This window comes from Panthera uncia, chromosome A2 (assembly GCF_023721935.1).
Source record: "Panthera uncia isolate 11264 chromosome A2, Puncia_PCG_1.0, whole genome shotgun sequence".
Classification (NCBI taxonomy): Eukaryota; Metazoa; Chordata; class Mammalia; order Carnivora; family Felidae; genus Panthera; species Panthera uncia.
In genome coordinates, this window is record NC_064816.1 from 49,733,462 (window position 1) to 49,748,694 (window position 15,233).

General features: G+C 43.4%; 1 protein-coding gene and 1 non-coding gene across 3 annotated transcripts in view; both read right to left on the reverse strand.

Moving 5' to 3' along the window:
- Positions 1-15,233, reverse strand: part of SEC13 (SEC13 homolog, nuclear pore and COPII coat complex component) — a 34,941-nt gene that overhangs the window by 18,465 nt on the left and 1,243 nt on the right. For both annotated transcript variants that reach the window (XM_049641001.1, XM_049641000.1), the window contains exons 2-5: positions 13,007-13,051; positions 10,654-10,769; positions 7,539-7,690; positions 6,857-6,990 (exon numbers count right to left, since the gene is read on the reverse strand). In XM_049641001.1, coding sequence (XP_049496958.1) covers positions 6,857-6,990; positions 7,539-7,690; positions 10,654-10,769; positions 13,007-13,051 — 447 coding nt within the window. The remainder of the gene's footprint in view (positions 1-6,856; positions 6,991-7,538; positions 7,691-10,653; positions 10,770-13,006; positions 13,052-15,233) is intronic.
- LOC125931083 (U6 spliceosomal RNA) lies at positions 1,042-1,144 on the reverse strand. The gene has a single exon (XR_007460341.1). It is a non-coding gene; the product is annotated as a U6 spliceosomal RNA (small nuclear RNA).

A 15,233-nucleotide genomic window follows, 5' to 3' on the forward strand; every position in this document is an offset into this window, starting at 1 on the left:
GAGATTTCTTTTTTCTCTAAAGTTTATTTATTTATTTTGAGAGAGAGAAAGACAACGCTCAAGGAGAATCCAAGTAGGCTCCGCATTGTCAGCACAGAGCTTGATGCAGGGTTTAATCCCTTGAATCATAAGATCATGACGTGAACTGAAAGCAAGAGTCAGATGCTTAACCAACAGTGAGCCGCCCAGGTGCCCCTGGGTTGATATTCTTAAGTGTAGAGCATGCTCTCTCAAAATGCAATTTCAAATTTTGTTTTAAAATTTTAAGATCGTTTTCTTGAATTAGTTTTTAGTATTTGTTCTTTTTTCTTCTTCAGGAGTTCTTCATATTCATGTTTGATCTTTGCCTGTCTACTTTCTTCTCAAAATCTTTTTATCTCTTCATTTAAAAAAAAAAATTTTTTTTAATGTTTTATTTATTTTTGAGACAGGGAGAGACAGAGCATGAAAAGCAGAGGGTCAGAGAGAGGGAGACACAGAATCTGAAACAGGCTCCAGGCTCTGAGCTGTCAGCACAGAGCCTGATGCGGGGCTCGAACTCAGACCACAAGATCATGACCTGAGCTGAAGTTGGCCACTTAACCAACTGAGCCACCCAGGCACCCCTATCTCTTCATTTTTTTTTTTAAGAAATACAATTTTATTTTCTTTTTATATTTTAGTTAATATACAATGCAATATTGGTTTCAGAGGTAGAATTCAGTGATTCATCACTTACATATGATGCCCAGTGCTCATTACAACAAATGCTCTTTTTAATACCCATCACCCATCTAGTCCATCTCTCATCCACCTCCCCTCCAGCGACTCTCAGTTTGTTCTCCTCATTAAGAGTCTTTTGTGGTTTGTGTCTCTCTCTTCTCTTTCCCCCTTTCCCATATGTTCTTCTGTTTTGTTTCTTAAATTCCATATATGAGTGAAATCATATGGTATTTGTCTTTCTCTGATTGACTTATTTCGCTTAGCATAATATATTCTAGCTCCATCCACATCGTTGCAAGATTTCAGGTTTGTTTTTTTTTGATGGCTGAGTAGTATTCCAAAAATATGCAACACTTCATGAATTTGTGTGTCATCCTTGTGTAGGGGCCATGCTAATCTTCTCTGTATTGTTCCAATATTAGTATATATGCTGCCAAAGCAAGAAGAAATTTCCTCTTCTTCGTGACCTATTTATCTTAAGACATTATCTGTTGTGTTTATTTGCTCTTGTATTCTTTCCAGTTTAGTCTTTATTACTGAAATAATTTTTCATTTCTGATTTTTTCCTAAATTCTGTCACTTCATTTTGAAGTTTTTCTAATTATGACTTATGGTATTTTTCTCACACCTTGTATCATTTAAAAAATGTTTCTTAGCTTGATTTGAAATAGCAGGTGAGAGTTTGATTCTGTTTTGTGGGCATGCCTTTCTTTCATTGCTTGTCAGGATGTTATTCTGTATATTCTTTTTTTTTTTAATTTTAAGTTTTTACCTTAATTCCAGTTAGTTAACACGCAGTATTATATTTAGTTTCACAGTGATTCAACACTTCCATCCATCACCCTGTGCTCATCAAAAGTGCCCTCCTGAATCCCCATGATGTATTTCACCTATCCCTTGACAACTTCTTCCCTGGAAAATTTTTTTCCTAAGAAATAACTTTAAAACATTCAGAATGCTGAAGAATTTAGTTAAGGATAAAGCTCCTAAAAATTCCTAATGTATATTACATACATTCAGAACAATGTAAATTACTCAAATAGTTTATTATACCAAAACCCCCTTAGAGCCTACCTAACTACATCCCCTCTTAAATTAGAAACTTCCATGATAACATGCTGCCCACCAGCCTCCAAACCAGTTTCTATATTCTTTCCCTTTCTTGTGAGTTAAAATTTATGTAATTTCACCTCAAATGCTTTTGTTATTTTTATGTGAAATTAGTTGTCCTGAAAAAGTGAGGTCCAGGGAAGCCTTTCTAGGTTGAGAAGTCTGTTTTTGTTAATAAATGTGCTGACAAATATGACAACTTGCTTTCAAGATTTCTTGGCTTTGTTCCCCTCCCTGACTTTGGTCTACATCCGTGCTTTCCTTTTTCTGTGTCTCTCTCCTGCTCGATTTTGATTTCTAGTTGTTTCTCCTCACCAGGGGCCCTGTCGTGGAAACAAGCCTTAGTGGGTCATAAAGGTCAGATTTCTACAAGTCCCTTTAGTCTTTCCCAGGGTGAGGGGCTTGCACTCAACTGGTAGGACAAAGTATTAAACCCCTCCCAGTCAGTCCTCCAAAGATAATACAGATGGCTAGTAAGCATATGAAAATGTGCCCAACTTCATTAGTCATTAGAAAAATGCAAACTGAGGCCACAGTGAGGTACCACTTCACACCCACTCGGATGGCTATAACAAAACAAACAAACAAAAAAAGATGACAGTAAGATTTGGCAAGGATGTGGAGAAACCAAAACCCTTGTCCACTGCTGGAAGCCATGTAAAATGGTATAATTAACCTGGAAACTCAAAAAGTTAAACAGACACTTTCCATCTGACTTGGTAATTCTACTCCCAGGTATATACCCAAGAAAACTGAAAACATATGCTCACAAAAATTCTTATACATGAAAGTTCATAGCAGTATTCACAATAGCTGAAAATGTCCATTAACGGCTAAATGAGATACATAAATTCACAGGATGGAATATCACACAATCATACAAAGGTATAAAGCACTCATACTATGATATGAATCCCAAAAACATGTTAAATGAGAGAAGCCAGTCACAAAGGACCACATTTGGCATACCTCATTCAATTGTGTTCCACTTCATTGTGCTTCAGTTACACCGTGTTTTTTACAAATTGAAGGTGTGTGGCTACCCTGTGTCAAGTAAGTCTATTGGTGCCATTGTTCCAACATCATTTGCTCGCTTTGTGTGTCTGTCACATTTTGGTACTTCTCACAATATTTCAAGCTTTTTCATTGCTATATTTGTTATGGTGATTTGTGATCAGCAATCTTTGATGTTATTATTGCAACTGTTTTAGGGTGCCATGAATTACACCTATATAAAATGACAAGCTTCATTGATAAATGTGCATGTTTTGACTGCTCCACTAACTGGCTGTTCCCCCGTCTCTCACCCTCTCCTTGGATCTTCCTATGAGACACAAACAACACTGAAATTAGGCCAGTTAATAACCTTACAATGACCTCTAACTGTTCAAGTGAAAGCAAAAGTCACGTGTCTCTCACTTTAAATCAAAAGCTAGAAATAATTCAGCTCAGTGAGGAAGGCATGTCAAAAGTTGAGACAGACTATACAAGCTAGGCCTCTTGCACCGAAGAGCCAACATCTGAATGCAAAGGAAAAGTTCTTGAAGGAAATTGAAAGTGCTACTCCAGTGACTATGCTAATGATAAAAAAGTGAAACCACCTCACCACTGATAAGGAGAAGGTTTTAGTGGTCTGGAGAGAAGATAACACCAGCAGCCACAACATTCCCTTAAACCAAAGCCTAATTGAGAGCAAGGCTCTAACTCTCTTCAATTCTGTGAAGGCTGAGAGAGGTGAGGAAGCCACAGAAGTGTGAAGCTAGCAGAGGCGGGCTCCTAAGATTTAAGAAAAAAGGCCATCTCCATAACATAAACGTGCAGGGTGAAACAGCAGGTGCTGATGTAGAAGCTGCAGCAAGTTATCCAGAAGATCTAGCTCAGATCATGAATGAAGGTGACTACAGTAAACAGAGTTTCGATGTAGATGAAATAGCCTTCTATTGGAAGAAGATGCCATCTAGGCATAGCTAGAGAAAAGCCAATGCCTGGCTTCAAAGTTTCAAAGACAGGCCGATTCTCTTGTTAGGGGCTAATGCAGTTGGTGACTTGAGGTTGAAGCCAGTGCTCATTTACCATGCAGAAAATCCTAGCGTCCTTAAGATTTATGCTAAATCTACTCTGCCTGGGCTGTATAAATGGAACAACAAAGCCTGGATGACAGCACATCTGTTTACAATGTGGTTTATGGAATATTTTAAGTCCCCTGTTGAGACATATTACCCAAAGAATCCTTTAAAATGTCCCTGCCTGGGGGAGCCTGGGTGGCTCCGTCGGTTAAGCGTCCCGCTTCAGCTCAGGTCATGATTTTGCGGTCTGCAAGTTAGAGTCCTGTATCGGGCTCTCTGCTGTTACCATGAAGCCCACTTCAGATCCTCTGTTCCCCTCTCTTTCTACCCCTCCCCTGCTTGTGCTCTCTCTCTCTCAAAAATAAATGAAAGTTAAAAAAAAGTATTACTGCTGACAATGTACCTGGTCACCCAAGAGATCTAATGGAGATTAATGACAATGAGATTAATGTAGTTTTCATTCCTACTAACACAACATCCATTCAGCAATTTCCATGGATTAAGGAGTAATTTTGACTTTCAAGTCTTAAGAAATATATTTTGTAAGGCTGTGGCTGCCATGGTGATTCCTCTGATGGATCTGGGCAAAGTAAACTGAACACCTTCTGGAAAGGATTCACTGTTCTAGATGCCATTAAGAACATCTGTGATTCATGGGAAGAAATCAAAATAACAACATGAACAAGAGTGCGGAAGGAATAACTGCAGATGTGGTGGAAAGAGCAAGAGAACTAGAAGTGGAGCCTGAAGATGAGACTGAACTGCTATAATCAAACGATCCAACTTTAACACACAAGGAGTTGCTTCTTCTGGATGACAAAGAAAGTGGTTTCCTGAGATGGAATGTACTCCTGGTGGAGATGCTGTGAAGACTGTTGACATGACAACAAAAGATTTAGAATATTACATAAACTTAGCTGATAAGGCAGTGGCAGGGTTTGAGAGGATGGACTCCAAGTTTGAGAGAAGTTCTGCTGTGGGTAAAATACTATTAAACAGCATTTCATGCTACAGAGAAATTGTTCATAAACGGAAGAATCAATAGATGTGGGAATCTTCAAAGCTGTTTTCTTTTAAGAAACTGCCCCACCACTCCAGCCTTCAACAACCACCACCCTGATCAGTCAGCAGCCATCAACACTGAGGCAAGCCCCTTCACCAGCAAATAAAAAACAAAACAAAAACCAAAAAAACACACACAAAAAAACCCCAACCCCCCCCCCCCAAAAACAAAAAAACATTACAACTTGACTACTCAGATGATGCTTAGCATTCTTTAGCAATAAATTTTATTTAAGGTACATAGTTTTTTAGACCCAATGCTATTACTGTATCTGTATACTTAATAGACCATAGGAGAGTGTAAATATAACTTTTATATGCAATGGGAAACCAAAAAATTCCTCGACTCCCTTTACTGCAGTGGTCTGGAACCAAACCCACAATGGCTCTGAGGTATTATAGGATCTGCCTGTATTATAGGATTCCATTCATACGAAATGTCCTGAATAGGCAAATCCATAGACAGAAAGTCAATTAGTGGTTGCTTAGGTTGGGGGTAGGGTGGAGAGCGACTGCTAAGGAGGATTCTTTTTGGGGTGATAAAAAAGTTCTGAAAATCAGCAGTGATAATTGCACAATTTTGTGAATATACTAAGAACTACAGAATCGTATATTTTAAAAAGGGGTGAATTTTGTAAGTAAATTGTATACTAATTTAAAAACAAAAAAAATGCAAAACTTCTTTCAGTTTCAGGTGCTGTTCTTACACTGGCCAGCTATGGTTTCCAGTGAACACGGTTGGCTGCTTTGTCAGTTAGAAGGCACTCCATTGCTTCCTGCTTCCTCCTGCTCAGATACCAATACCCTAAGGCCTTTGGTTGTTGGTAGTTTATTTCCCTCTGCCTCTACTTTGGAGGTTGTGGAAATACCTCGTTACCTCCTTTTGTTGTAAATGTGGTTACTGAGTTTTTGGTTGTGCTACCTAGTTGCTCTGTTGGTTTTTACAGAGAGATGAGGAAAGACTGAAAAGCTATGATGCCATTCCCCACCATCTTCCCAGAAGCCGCTCACCCTATTCATTTCTGCAAGCTAGTTAGCAGATAAGAATCCAAGCATCTCAAGTAAAGACCCTGACACAGGCTCCTGGGGCCTTGAGGGCTGAACAGGCTGTGGATCTCTTAAACTCGAGAGGTGCATAAGTACAGTGTCAAACTTGAGAGCTACCAAGTTTCCATCTGGGTAGACTGCAGAAGAATCTGGGGCCACCAAAGTTGGAACTGTTATATAGCGAGAAGGCACAGATTCTGGGTTCTAACGCTGACACAGGACCTTCTCTAAGTCGTTTACTTTTTCTAAGCCTTTTCTGTGTCAACATAAAATGGGAACAGGACTGCTTACCTTGCAAATCTGTTAATTTGATAATTTCTTCTTTCATTGACAAATGTTTGTGAGGATTACGTGACACACAGTAGGGGCTCAAATGGTGTGAGACACTCTTCCACTGTCCATAGTGCTTTCTTATTTCAACCATAATATCCAATGAATGGAAATGCAAGGCACTGAATTCCTATGATGCTCTTTATAACACCACTCAGTTCGAGGGGGTCCCAATGACCACTGCAAGCACGTTAACTTGAGGCGTCCATGGCAAAGGTAGCAGGTAGGCAGGCTGCCACTACCACCTTGCCAGTGCCCTGGCCCTCCCTGACTTGGGAGCTTGCAAGAAGGCATCTGTGCCAAACCCTGTCCTGGGCTGAATGAGGCTGGTGCAGCTTGGGGCCTCCCTGGATGTCGCCTCTGTCTGACTTCAGAGCAAAGCGGCTTGAAGTTGCCCCACCAAACAAGTCTGAGCATCAGTCCTTCCCAGCCCCCCGCAGAGCAACGACACAACTCCTGCCACTCTCTAGGGAGTTTCCAGGAGACACAAGGCAAGGTAGCAGAGCTACCCTCCACATGCAGGCAGGGTCTGGACTTACAGTGTGAGCATTGTTGATCTTTTTCACTTCCCACTGGCCCTCTCCGGTGTATGTCAGCAGGGAGATGGCCCCATCCGAGCTCCCACAGGCGAGGATTAGGCCATAGTCATGGGGGGCCCAGCACACAGAGTTTACTGTGGGAAGGAGGGAGGCACAGTTAGCAGAATTTGCCAAGAGGAAGTTTCACTTTTGTCAATTAAGAAGATTTAAAAAACCCATCACCTACGACTATTATAACTTCATAAACTATAGTCTACCTTTACAAAAAGTAGGACAGGGTGGGATAGATAAAGGGGATTAAGGGTGTACTTATTGTGATGAGCACGGAGTAATGGATAGAAATACTGAATCATTATAATATACATCTGAAACCAATATAACACTACATTAATAAAAAAGTAATACGAAAAAAAGTAGGACAATAATCTGAGAATAAAGGCCAGTACTTAAAATGAATAAACTTAAAAAAAAAAATGCACCGTGTTGTTTTTTTTTTCCTTTCTTGATTTGCTTTAGACTGGCTTTAGGTCTTAGTGCCTTACCTCTGCTGCAGACAGACAGGAGAAAAACCAACCAAATCCAAGGGATAAACAAGGAGCACCATGAGGGGAAAGGCACCAGTGAGCTTCAGCCACGACCGGTGCAAGGCCCCGCCCACCCGCTCCTACCACACTCACGGTACCTGAGGAGTCGTGGCCTGTGTGCTCATGTGTCTTCTCCCAGGTGCCATTCTCCTCTTTCCAGATAATGACTTTCCGGTCATAGGAGCAGGATGCCAGGATGTTCCCATACATGGGGTGGGCCCAGGCCACTTGCCACACAGGACCCTCGTGACTGCAAGGGGAGAGGATCAGAGGCGGCTCACATGGGCCACAGGAACCTGCGGTGCTCTGCCAGCCACTACTTTGGACCCAACTGAATGCCTTCCTTGATAGGCAGATACAGTATCTTAGGACAGAGCCACCTAAGAATTTTATAAGGGAGAACTATAGGATGTCACCGCCAAAAGGGACCTTTGTTGGGACGTGAAAGAGGTCACAGAGGCTTTGAAAGCAAGTCAGGACTCTAAGTTAGCCTCTTTGTTCCTACATGGCAGAACCTCCCTCCCTCATCCCGCAGTGCAGCCGACACCACTTACACCTGCCATCATCAGGAGAAACCTCTCAGTCTATTCATTTGTGCACTGATCAATCTAGGGTTTGCACCCACAAATACTCAGGAAGTATTTACAGAGTGAACTGCTACTCATCCTTCCACAATGGCTAAGTCTTGAGTATCTGTTTCATATTTTTCACTCTTCTTCTAATTTGTTCAAGGGCATGTCTCTGCTCTTCTGATCTTATGCATTCACCTGGTAAGTACTATCTGAGCACACACGCAGTGCTAGACTCTGTACTAGGACCGTCTCTAAGGTGCAGGGAAGGGTGGGCACCAAGCACAAAGCAGCGGCACGGCAGAGGTGATGGCCCAGGCTCTTTCACACCCACTCGCCATTCACTAGCTGCTTGACTTTAGGCAAGGGCCATGCCCTTTCTATGGCTTAGTCTCCCAATGGAGATATGAGCAAGGCTTCTTTCATACGTGCTCATGAGGGGAAATATTGGTGATAACTCACATATAAAGCTTGGAACAGTGCTGGGCACAAGAAAAGAAAAAACCACTCATGCCTGTTAGTTGGTACTGCTGTTCCTTGTTCACTCCTCTACCCCAAAGTGTCCTCCTCCCTCTGGCTGGGACAATTCCCAGTCCCCACAAAGGAGCTGCCAAGCAAACTCACAGAAGACTCAAATGTCCTACAACTAGCATAGTTTTAACTGAGGCAAAATAAAGAAAGGGTGTGTGGATTTTTTATTCCTGTAATATTGCACATCTTTTGAACCTAAGAAAAACAGGGCAGAAAGGACTGAGTAACAGCAGACGTGCCCGCTTCTGCTAGAGCTGGCAGCCAGGCACCTCTCTGTGCAGCCATGGGCTGCTGCTGGCCAGGGAAAGTAGCATGTGACCCCTTACTCAATTTTTGACACTCAGGAAGAGGGGAACTTCTAGGCCCATCTCCCCAGAAGGCTACTTAGTTATGCCTTCTTTTTTTTTTTATATAGAAAACTTAAAAAAAATTTTTAATGTTCATTTGCTTATTTTTAAGAGAGAGAAAGAGCATGAGTCGGGGAGGAGCAGAGAGAGGGAGACACAGAATCCAAAGCAGGTTCCAGGTTCTAAGATGTCAGCACAGAGCCCGATGTGGGGCTTGAACTCACGAACTGTGAGATTATGACCTGAGGCAAAGTCGGACGCTTAACCAGCTGAGTCACCCAGGCGCCCCAAGTTATGCCTTCTTTAATTAACAAACGTGTAATGAGCCCCTATCTGTCAGGGGTTCTTAATTTCTTCTGTGCAGTCTGGTGAAGGAAATGGTTGGTCCCTTTTCAGAATAATGGATACAACAAGCTAGGATTATAAAGGAAATCTAATTATACTACAATACAGCTAGTGAAATGTTAAAGAACGATTTATAATACAGTGATACGTGTACTTCTCAGCACATTAATAAACTCTAGTGGCAAGTTTAATAGCCACTCTTAGTTCAGAGTAGTGATGAGTGTAAGTGCTACTCTGAGACAGCTACAACTGTAATGTGATATGAAACCATGTGTGTCTTCTACTGGTAATAAAGTTACAGGTGCTCTGACTTCTGTGGTTTCCAGCCTACCTCCAAGGTTGAAGGAAATGCTAAATATCTGAGTCACTGAAAATAAAGATGTGATTTTTTTCCCTCAGCCCCAGTTCACCAACCCCTGAATTCTATACACAGAACACTGGAGATCCATGGAATCCAGGTCAAGAACTCCCATTTATTTGAAAGGCAGTGGAATGAGGGAAAGCAGAAGTGTGGCCACAAAAACCAGCCAGGATCTCAAGAATCTCAGTAGGGAGATGAAATATGGCCCTTTGTAGCAACGTGGATGGAACTGGAGAGTGTTATGCTAAGTGAAATAAGCCATACAGAGAAAGACAGATACCATATGGTTTCACTCTTATGTGGATCCTGAGAAACTTAACAGGAACCCATGGGGGAGGGGAAGGGAAAAAAAAAAAAAAGAGGTTAGAGTGGGAGAGAGCCAAAGCATAAGAGACTTAAAAACTGAGAGCAAACTGAGGACTGACGGGGGGGTGGGAGGGAGGGGAGAATGGGTGGTGGGTATTGAGGAGGGTACCTGTTGGGATGAGCACTGGGTGTTGTATGGAAACCAATTTGACAATAAATTTCATATTTAAAAAAAAAAAAAAAGAATCTCAGTAGGGAGAGAATAAATCAAACATTTGTAGATATTACTGAATATCTGCTATGGGTAAATAGGCAAATTTATGGGATTTATATAATTACTAATGCATTTTTACATTAACATTATTCTTACATTTCTGCCTTTCAGGGCCACTTTAGATCAAGTTGGCTAAACAAAGGAAGGTCATTTCCCACTTTTAAAGGCAGCAGTAGCTATCGAAAGCACGTGGTGAGCAGGCCCTGCCTGGGAGGAGGCAGCATCAGCCCATTTTGAGGGTGAGCAGGTGAAGGCCTTGCCCAAGGTCTTCTAGTGAGTATCTGGGTGGCAAAGTTGGGATTTATTCCTGGATCCATCAGCCCGGGATGTCTGCTGAGGGCAGTCACTTGGCTGGGACCTGGGTGTTCTCTCTGCTAACTGCACCATGGGGCTCCTCTGATCTGTGTTCTTAGCTTTTCCTGCCATTCTTGAGAAGCCCAACCATTCTCTGAGACCTTGCCCAGGTGTGGCTGCACTCACCCCCTGAGGTCGGCGATGAGGATTTGTCCTCCATTTCGCACATCGAAGATTTTGACGGACCTGTCTGATGAGCAGGTTGCCAGGCGGGTGCCATAGTAGTCCATCTGGGCATCGTGCTGCAAAGGGAGGATAGCTCAGGAAGCCTGCAGGCTGGGCGGGTGGGGGTGGGGTAGTCACCAGGACAGTCTAGTTTGGACCAAAATTTACCTGAAATTAACCTCAAAGCAGCATCACTATCAGGCAACAAGCCAGCATCCCAACATTCCCATTTCTCTGACAGGCACTGTCTTTCTGAAGGGACAAGAAAAACCATACCTAGCTGCTTTGAGACCCTTTACAGACACGGGAAAGTCCTTTCCATCCTATTCTGTAGGGTGGGTATGGGAGACAAAACGCTGACTGGCTAGCCTCCCTCTTCTTCCTTCGTCAGGCCCCACCATGTTCTGAGGCTCTGTGGGCTACCGGGGAGGATACCTGGAGGTTCAGCTCAGCCCCAGAACCCAGGGCTAATGTTGATCCAAAGGAACAGCCTAAGACTGCCTGTAGTCCCCAGTGAGGTCCTCCAAAATGCACATTGGGCCTGGACACAAGGTTCTATTCAGACATTTGGGCTCCTTCCTCCAACCATGGCCTTGGATCCTTTGTGGACCTTTGTTCCTGGATTTTTACTAGACCTTTTTCCTAGTAGTAGGCCCAGTACCCCAGACTCTTCACCAATGCCTTAAATGTCACTAGTCCCACCAATGAACGGACCTTCTGGATGCTAACTGTCCATCCAGACCTAGGGCTGGTCCCTGCCCACAGCTCTTGTCTCCCTGGTTCCTCTGAGGTGCAAGGATGAGGCTTTGCCCCACTGAACATCCTGGTCCTTCCTGTTTGTTGCCTATTCCAAGGTACCTTCTTCAGTTGTCTCATTTTGGGGGTTTTAGGAACTATCAGCTATCATTCTTATGGTATTCAGGAGCAATTCCACTTTTTCAACAGAAGCATTCTGTCTGCTTCAACATTCTTTCCCCACCTCTCTCTCTACCTGAGGAAAACGTCCTGATTCTTCTTTGGAAGTCACCCCCTCAACTCTTCTAGGTCTTGGCTTCTTGGAAGGCAGGCAATGCAAGTATTAAGATAGGTTTCTTGGACACTTCTCTTGCAGAGTGCCATCACACACTTCAACAGGAAGTAGGGCATAGTACCTACAGACTTAAATCCTATCTCTTTACCTTACCTGTTTTGCAACCTTGGAAAAATGACATAATCTCCTTAAACCTGTTTCCTTCTCTTTAAACGGGGCTAATGGTGGCATCTGCTTTAAGAGTTGTTATGAAGGGTAAATGAGATACTGAATGAAAGTATTTAGTATGAGTCTGACAGTAAGTGAACATGCAAACATTAGTCATTACTACTATGCCTCATCTGCTTCTCAAATCTAAACTACCCAAGCAGGTAGCATATCCATTATTTTCCCCATTTTACCTTTGGGGAAATCAGTGCTGGCCCAGAAAAGTTAAGAAATTGGTGGGAGTCTCAGACTGCATTTTCTTACCCAAGGTACCATGCTGTCTCCAAGGAGGTGTGGTCTTACAGCTAGACCAACACATGACTGCATCCAAAAAAGATATACAACCACCGTGAGACCAGGCAACATCTCAGAAGCCCAAAAGCAATTGCTGGTGAGGTTGTGAGGGCAGGGAGGAAATGCTGTAAGCTTACTGAACAGGGTCTTGCTCAAAGGCTGGGCCTGGACTGCTTGGCCCTGCATGAAGGAGAGTCTGCATCTTTGCTGCTAGAGACTTTAATCTCTGGACCTTCTCCACTGCCCTGTCCTCTGATACCGAGCCCCGTGTTTGCCTCTCAGGAAACGCCCTGAGTTAATGAGTTCTGGTTCAAAGGGCTTTGCCCGGCCCACACTCTGTGGTAGTCCTACCTTGGCTCTGCTTTGGAATTTCGCGGTAAATGCTCTCTGCCTTTGTACTGAGTAACCTTCCTATTCTCTCTTCTTTCAGCCCTCTTTGCTATGGGGCTAAGAAGTAGCAGTAGGAGGAAGGCATGTGGGAAAACCATTGTCAGACCTTCGCACCTACGCAGCCTTCATCTCAGAGCAGGTTGCTCTGTTGCCTAAAGACTGAGGGCCTTGAGCTATAAACAATTCCCAGGTTCCTCCCACTATAGAGTGACCAGAATGTCAGAGTCCTGCCAATGTGGCAGCCACTTCTGGGAGAATAACCATATCCTGAGGTTACAGCCTCACTAAAGGGTGCAAAGCCACACTGGATTTATGGATGATCAACAGAAATGCTCCCCTGCACTGAAATGCACACCTGCACAGTGCGTGAGGGAAGGCTAAAGGAATACTTACAATCATGTCCTCATGGGAGGTGTCCACAGTGTTAATTACCGATACCTAAAACCAAAGATACAGTTGGTAAATCAACAGATGGCAGTTAGAATGCAAATTAAATCTATCAGTCATCTCTAAAGTTCTTGCCTGCATTTGTTCATTCATTCACTAAACATTTAGTTTCAGTATGTTCTTTTTGCCAAGAAATGGAGATATAATGAGTAAGAAGTATTTCTTGGGGCACCTGGGTGGCTCAGTTAAGCACCTTACTCTTGATTTCGGCTCAGGTCATGACCTACAGTAAGTTGGAGCCCCACGTCAGGCTCTGTGCTGCTGGTGTGCAACAGCTTAGGACTCTCTATGGGCACGTGCTCTCTCCCTCTCAAAATAAATATTTTAAAAAATGAAGAAAAGAAGTATTTCTTGCCCCAAGAATGTTGCACATAATTAACCCTGACATGCAAAGATAAGTACTTTAACGGTAGTTTACATGTACCATAGCAGCCTGAGGGGCTGGTGGTGGTAGACATGAACTGGGGGTCAGATGATGAGAAATTTGCCAGGTGGCACAGGGGAAAAAAGGAAAGTCCAAGCAGAGGGACTAATATGAGCAAAAGTGGGGGGAATGGCAACCAGTCCTGGCTACGTTTGAGGGTAAAGAGGCACCCTGGGGGAGCTATGGCTGTTGTTCCCTTCCTGGATGACAGAGTTTCTGACGTTACAGGCAGTTTTTTACATAACAGAGTTAATACCTAAGATTTGGAGAGCCGATTCAAGTTTCTCCTGAAGCTGCTCCCTGGTCCACCACCTGTGACAGATCCTAGTCCCTCACTTACTGGGATCCAGGGTTGAGCAGCTTATAGGGCTGGAACACAGCGGCCATGGTCATCACCCTCCCATTCACTCTTTGAGGTCCAGCTCAAATTATGCCCCTGTTCTTGAAGATTCCAAGATTCCCCAACTTGCTGGACTCCTCTGAGTATCTTAAGCACTTAATGTCTACAACACTTTACATCGTTTCTTTCTTTTTTTTTAGTTTATTTATTTTTGAGAGAGAGAAAGACAGCGAGAGAGAGCGCAAGCACACAAGCAGGTAAGGGGCAGAGAGAGAAAGGGAGAATCTGAAGCAGACTCCTGGCTCCGAGCTGTCAGCACAGAGCCTGATGCGGGGCTTGAATCCACAAACCTTGAGATCATGACCTGAGCTGAAATCGGACGCTTAACCAACTGAGTCACCCAGGTGCCCCCACTTTACACCCTTTTCTTCTCTTAACACAAGATGAACTCCCTGGACCAGGGTCTGTGTCGTCCACAGTTCTGAATCTTTTCAAATCACCCAAGCACACTGCTTTGCAACCAAAAGGAACCCAGTGACTGCTTGCTCAATGAATAAATGAACAAAACCAGACAACTTTACTTTGCTCAACCACTATTTAAATTCTTGGGACAGAAAAGGACTGTAAGGGAGGTTTCAGTTTGGAACTGTATTTCTTTTTCCTTTCTTTCTTTCCTTCCTTCCTTCTTGAGAGAGAAAGAGAGCAAGCGAGCAAGCAGGGGAGGGCAGAGGAATAGAGACAGAGCATCCCAAGCAAGCTCCACGCCCAGTGTGCAGCCTGCCTTGAGGCTTGATCTCATGACCATGAGATCCTGAGAGGAAACCAAGAGTTGGATGCTTCACCAATGGAGCTGCCGAGGCACCCTGGAACTGGTATATCTTACCACCTCTCCCATTTCATTTTTTTCTGGTACAAGCCCTGAAGGTATAAAGTCTGATTTGACTTTTTGGAAAAGTGGAGACTGGAAAAGGACAGTTGCAGAGCAGTTCAAAAGGTACATAACAAGTAAGCACCAGTTTTCTCATCAAATTCTAGGCTCCCTAATAAGCAGACCTCTAAGATCTGCAAAGGCAAGTATGGAAGATGAAGATTCTCTTACTCTTGCCAAGCCGTCTAGATTACAAAGTACTCTCTCAGATGCACCGGGAAGGACAAAGGGCAGGATTAATTGGAGCCATCTGATAACTAAGGAAATGAAGAAACCCAGAAGAGAGAGCATTAGCCAAAGTCAAAGAGCTAGTTAAAGGCGGAGCTGGAAAAACAGCCCCACCTGTTAATTCTCAGCGCACAAAGCTTTCCACCTGACCAGGCTGTCTATCTACAATATAAAGTAGTTGTTATACTGACTTCCCTAAATCAGCAGCTGAGGGCTAAGCAGAGTCAGGAACAAAGTTTACTGGTAGGTTTGC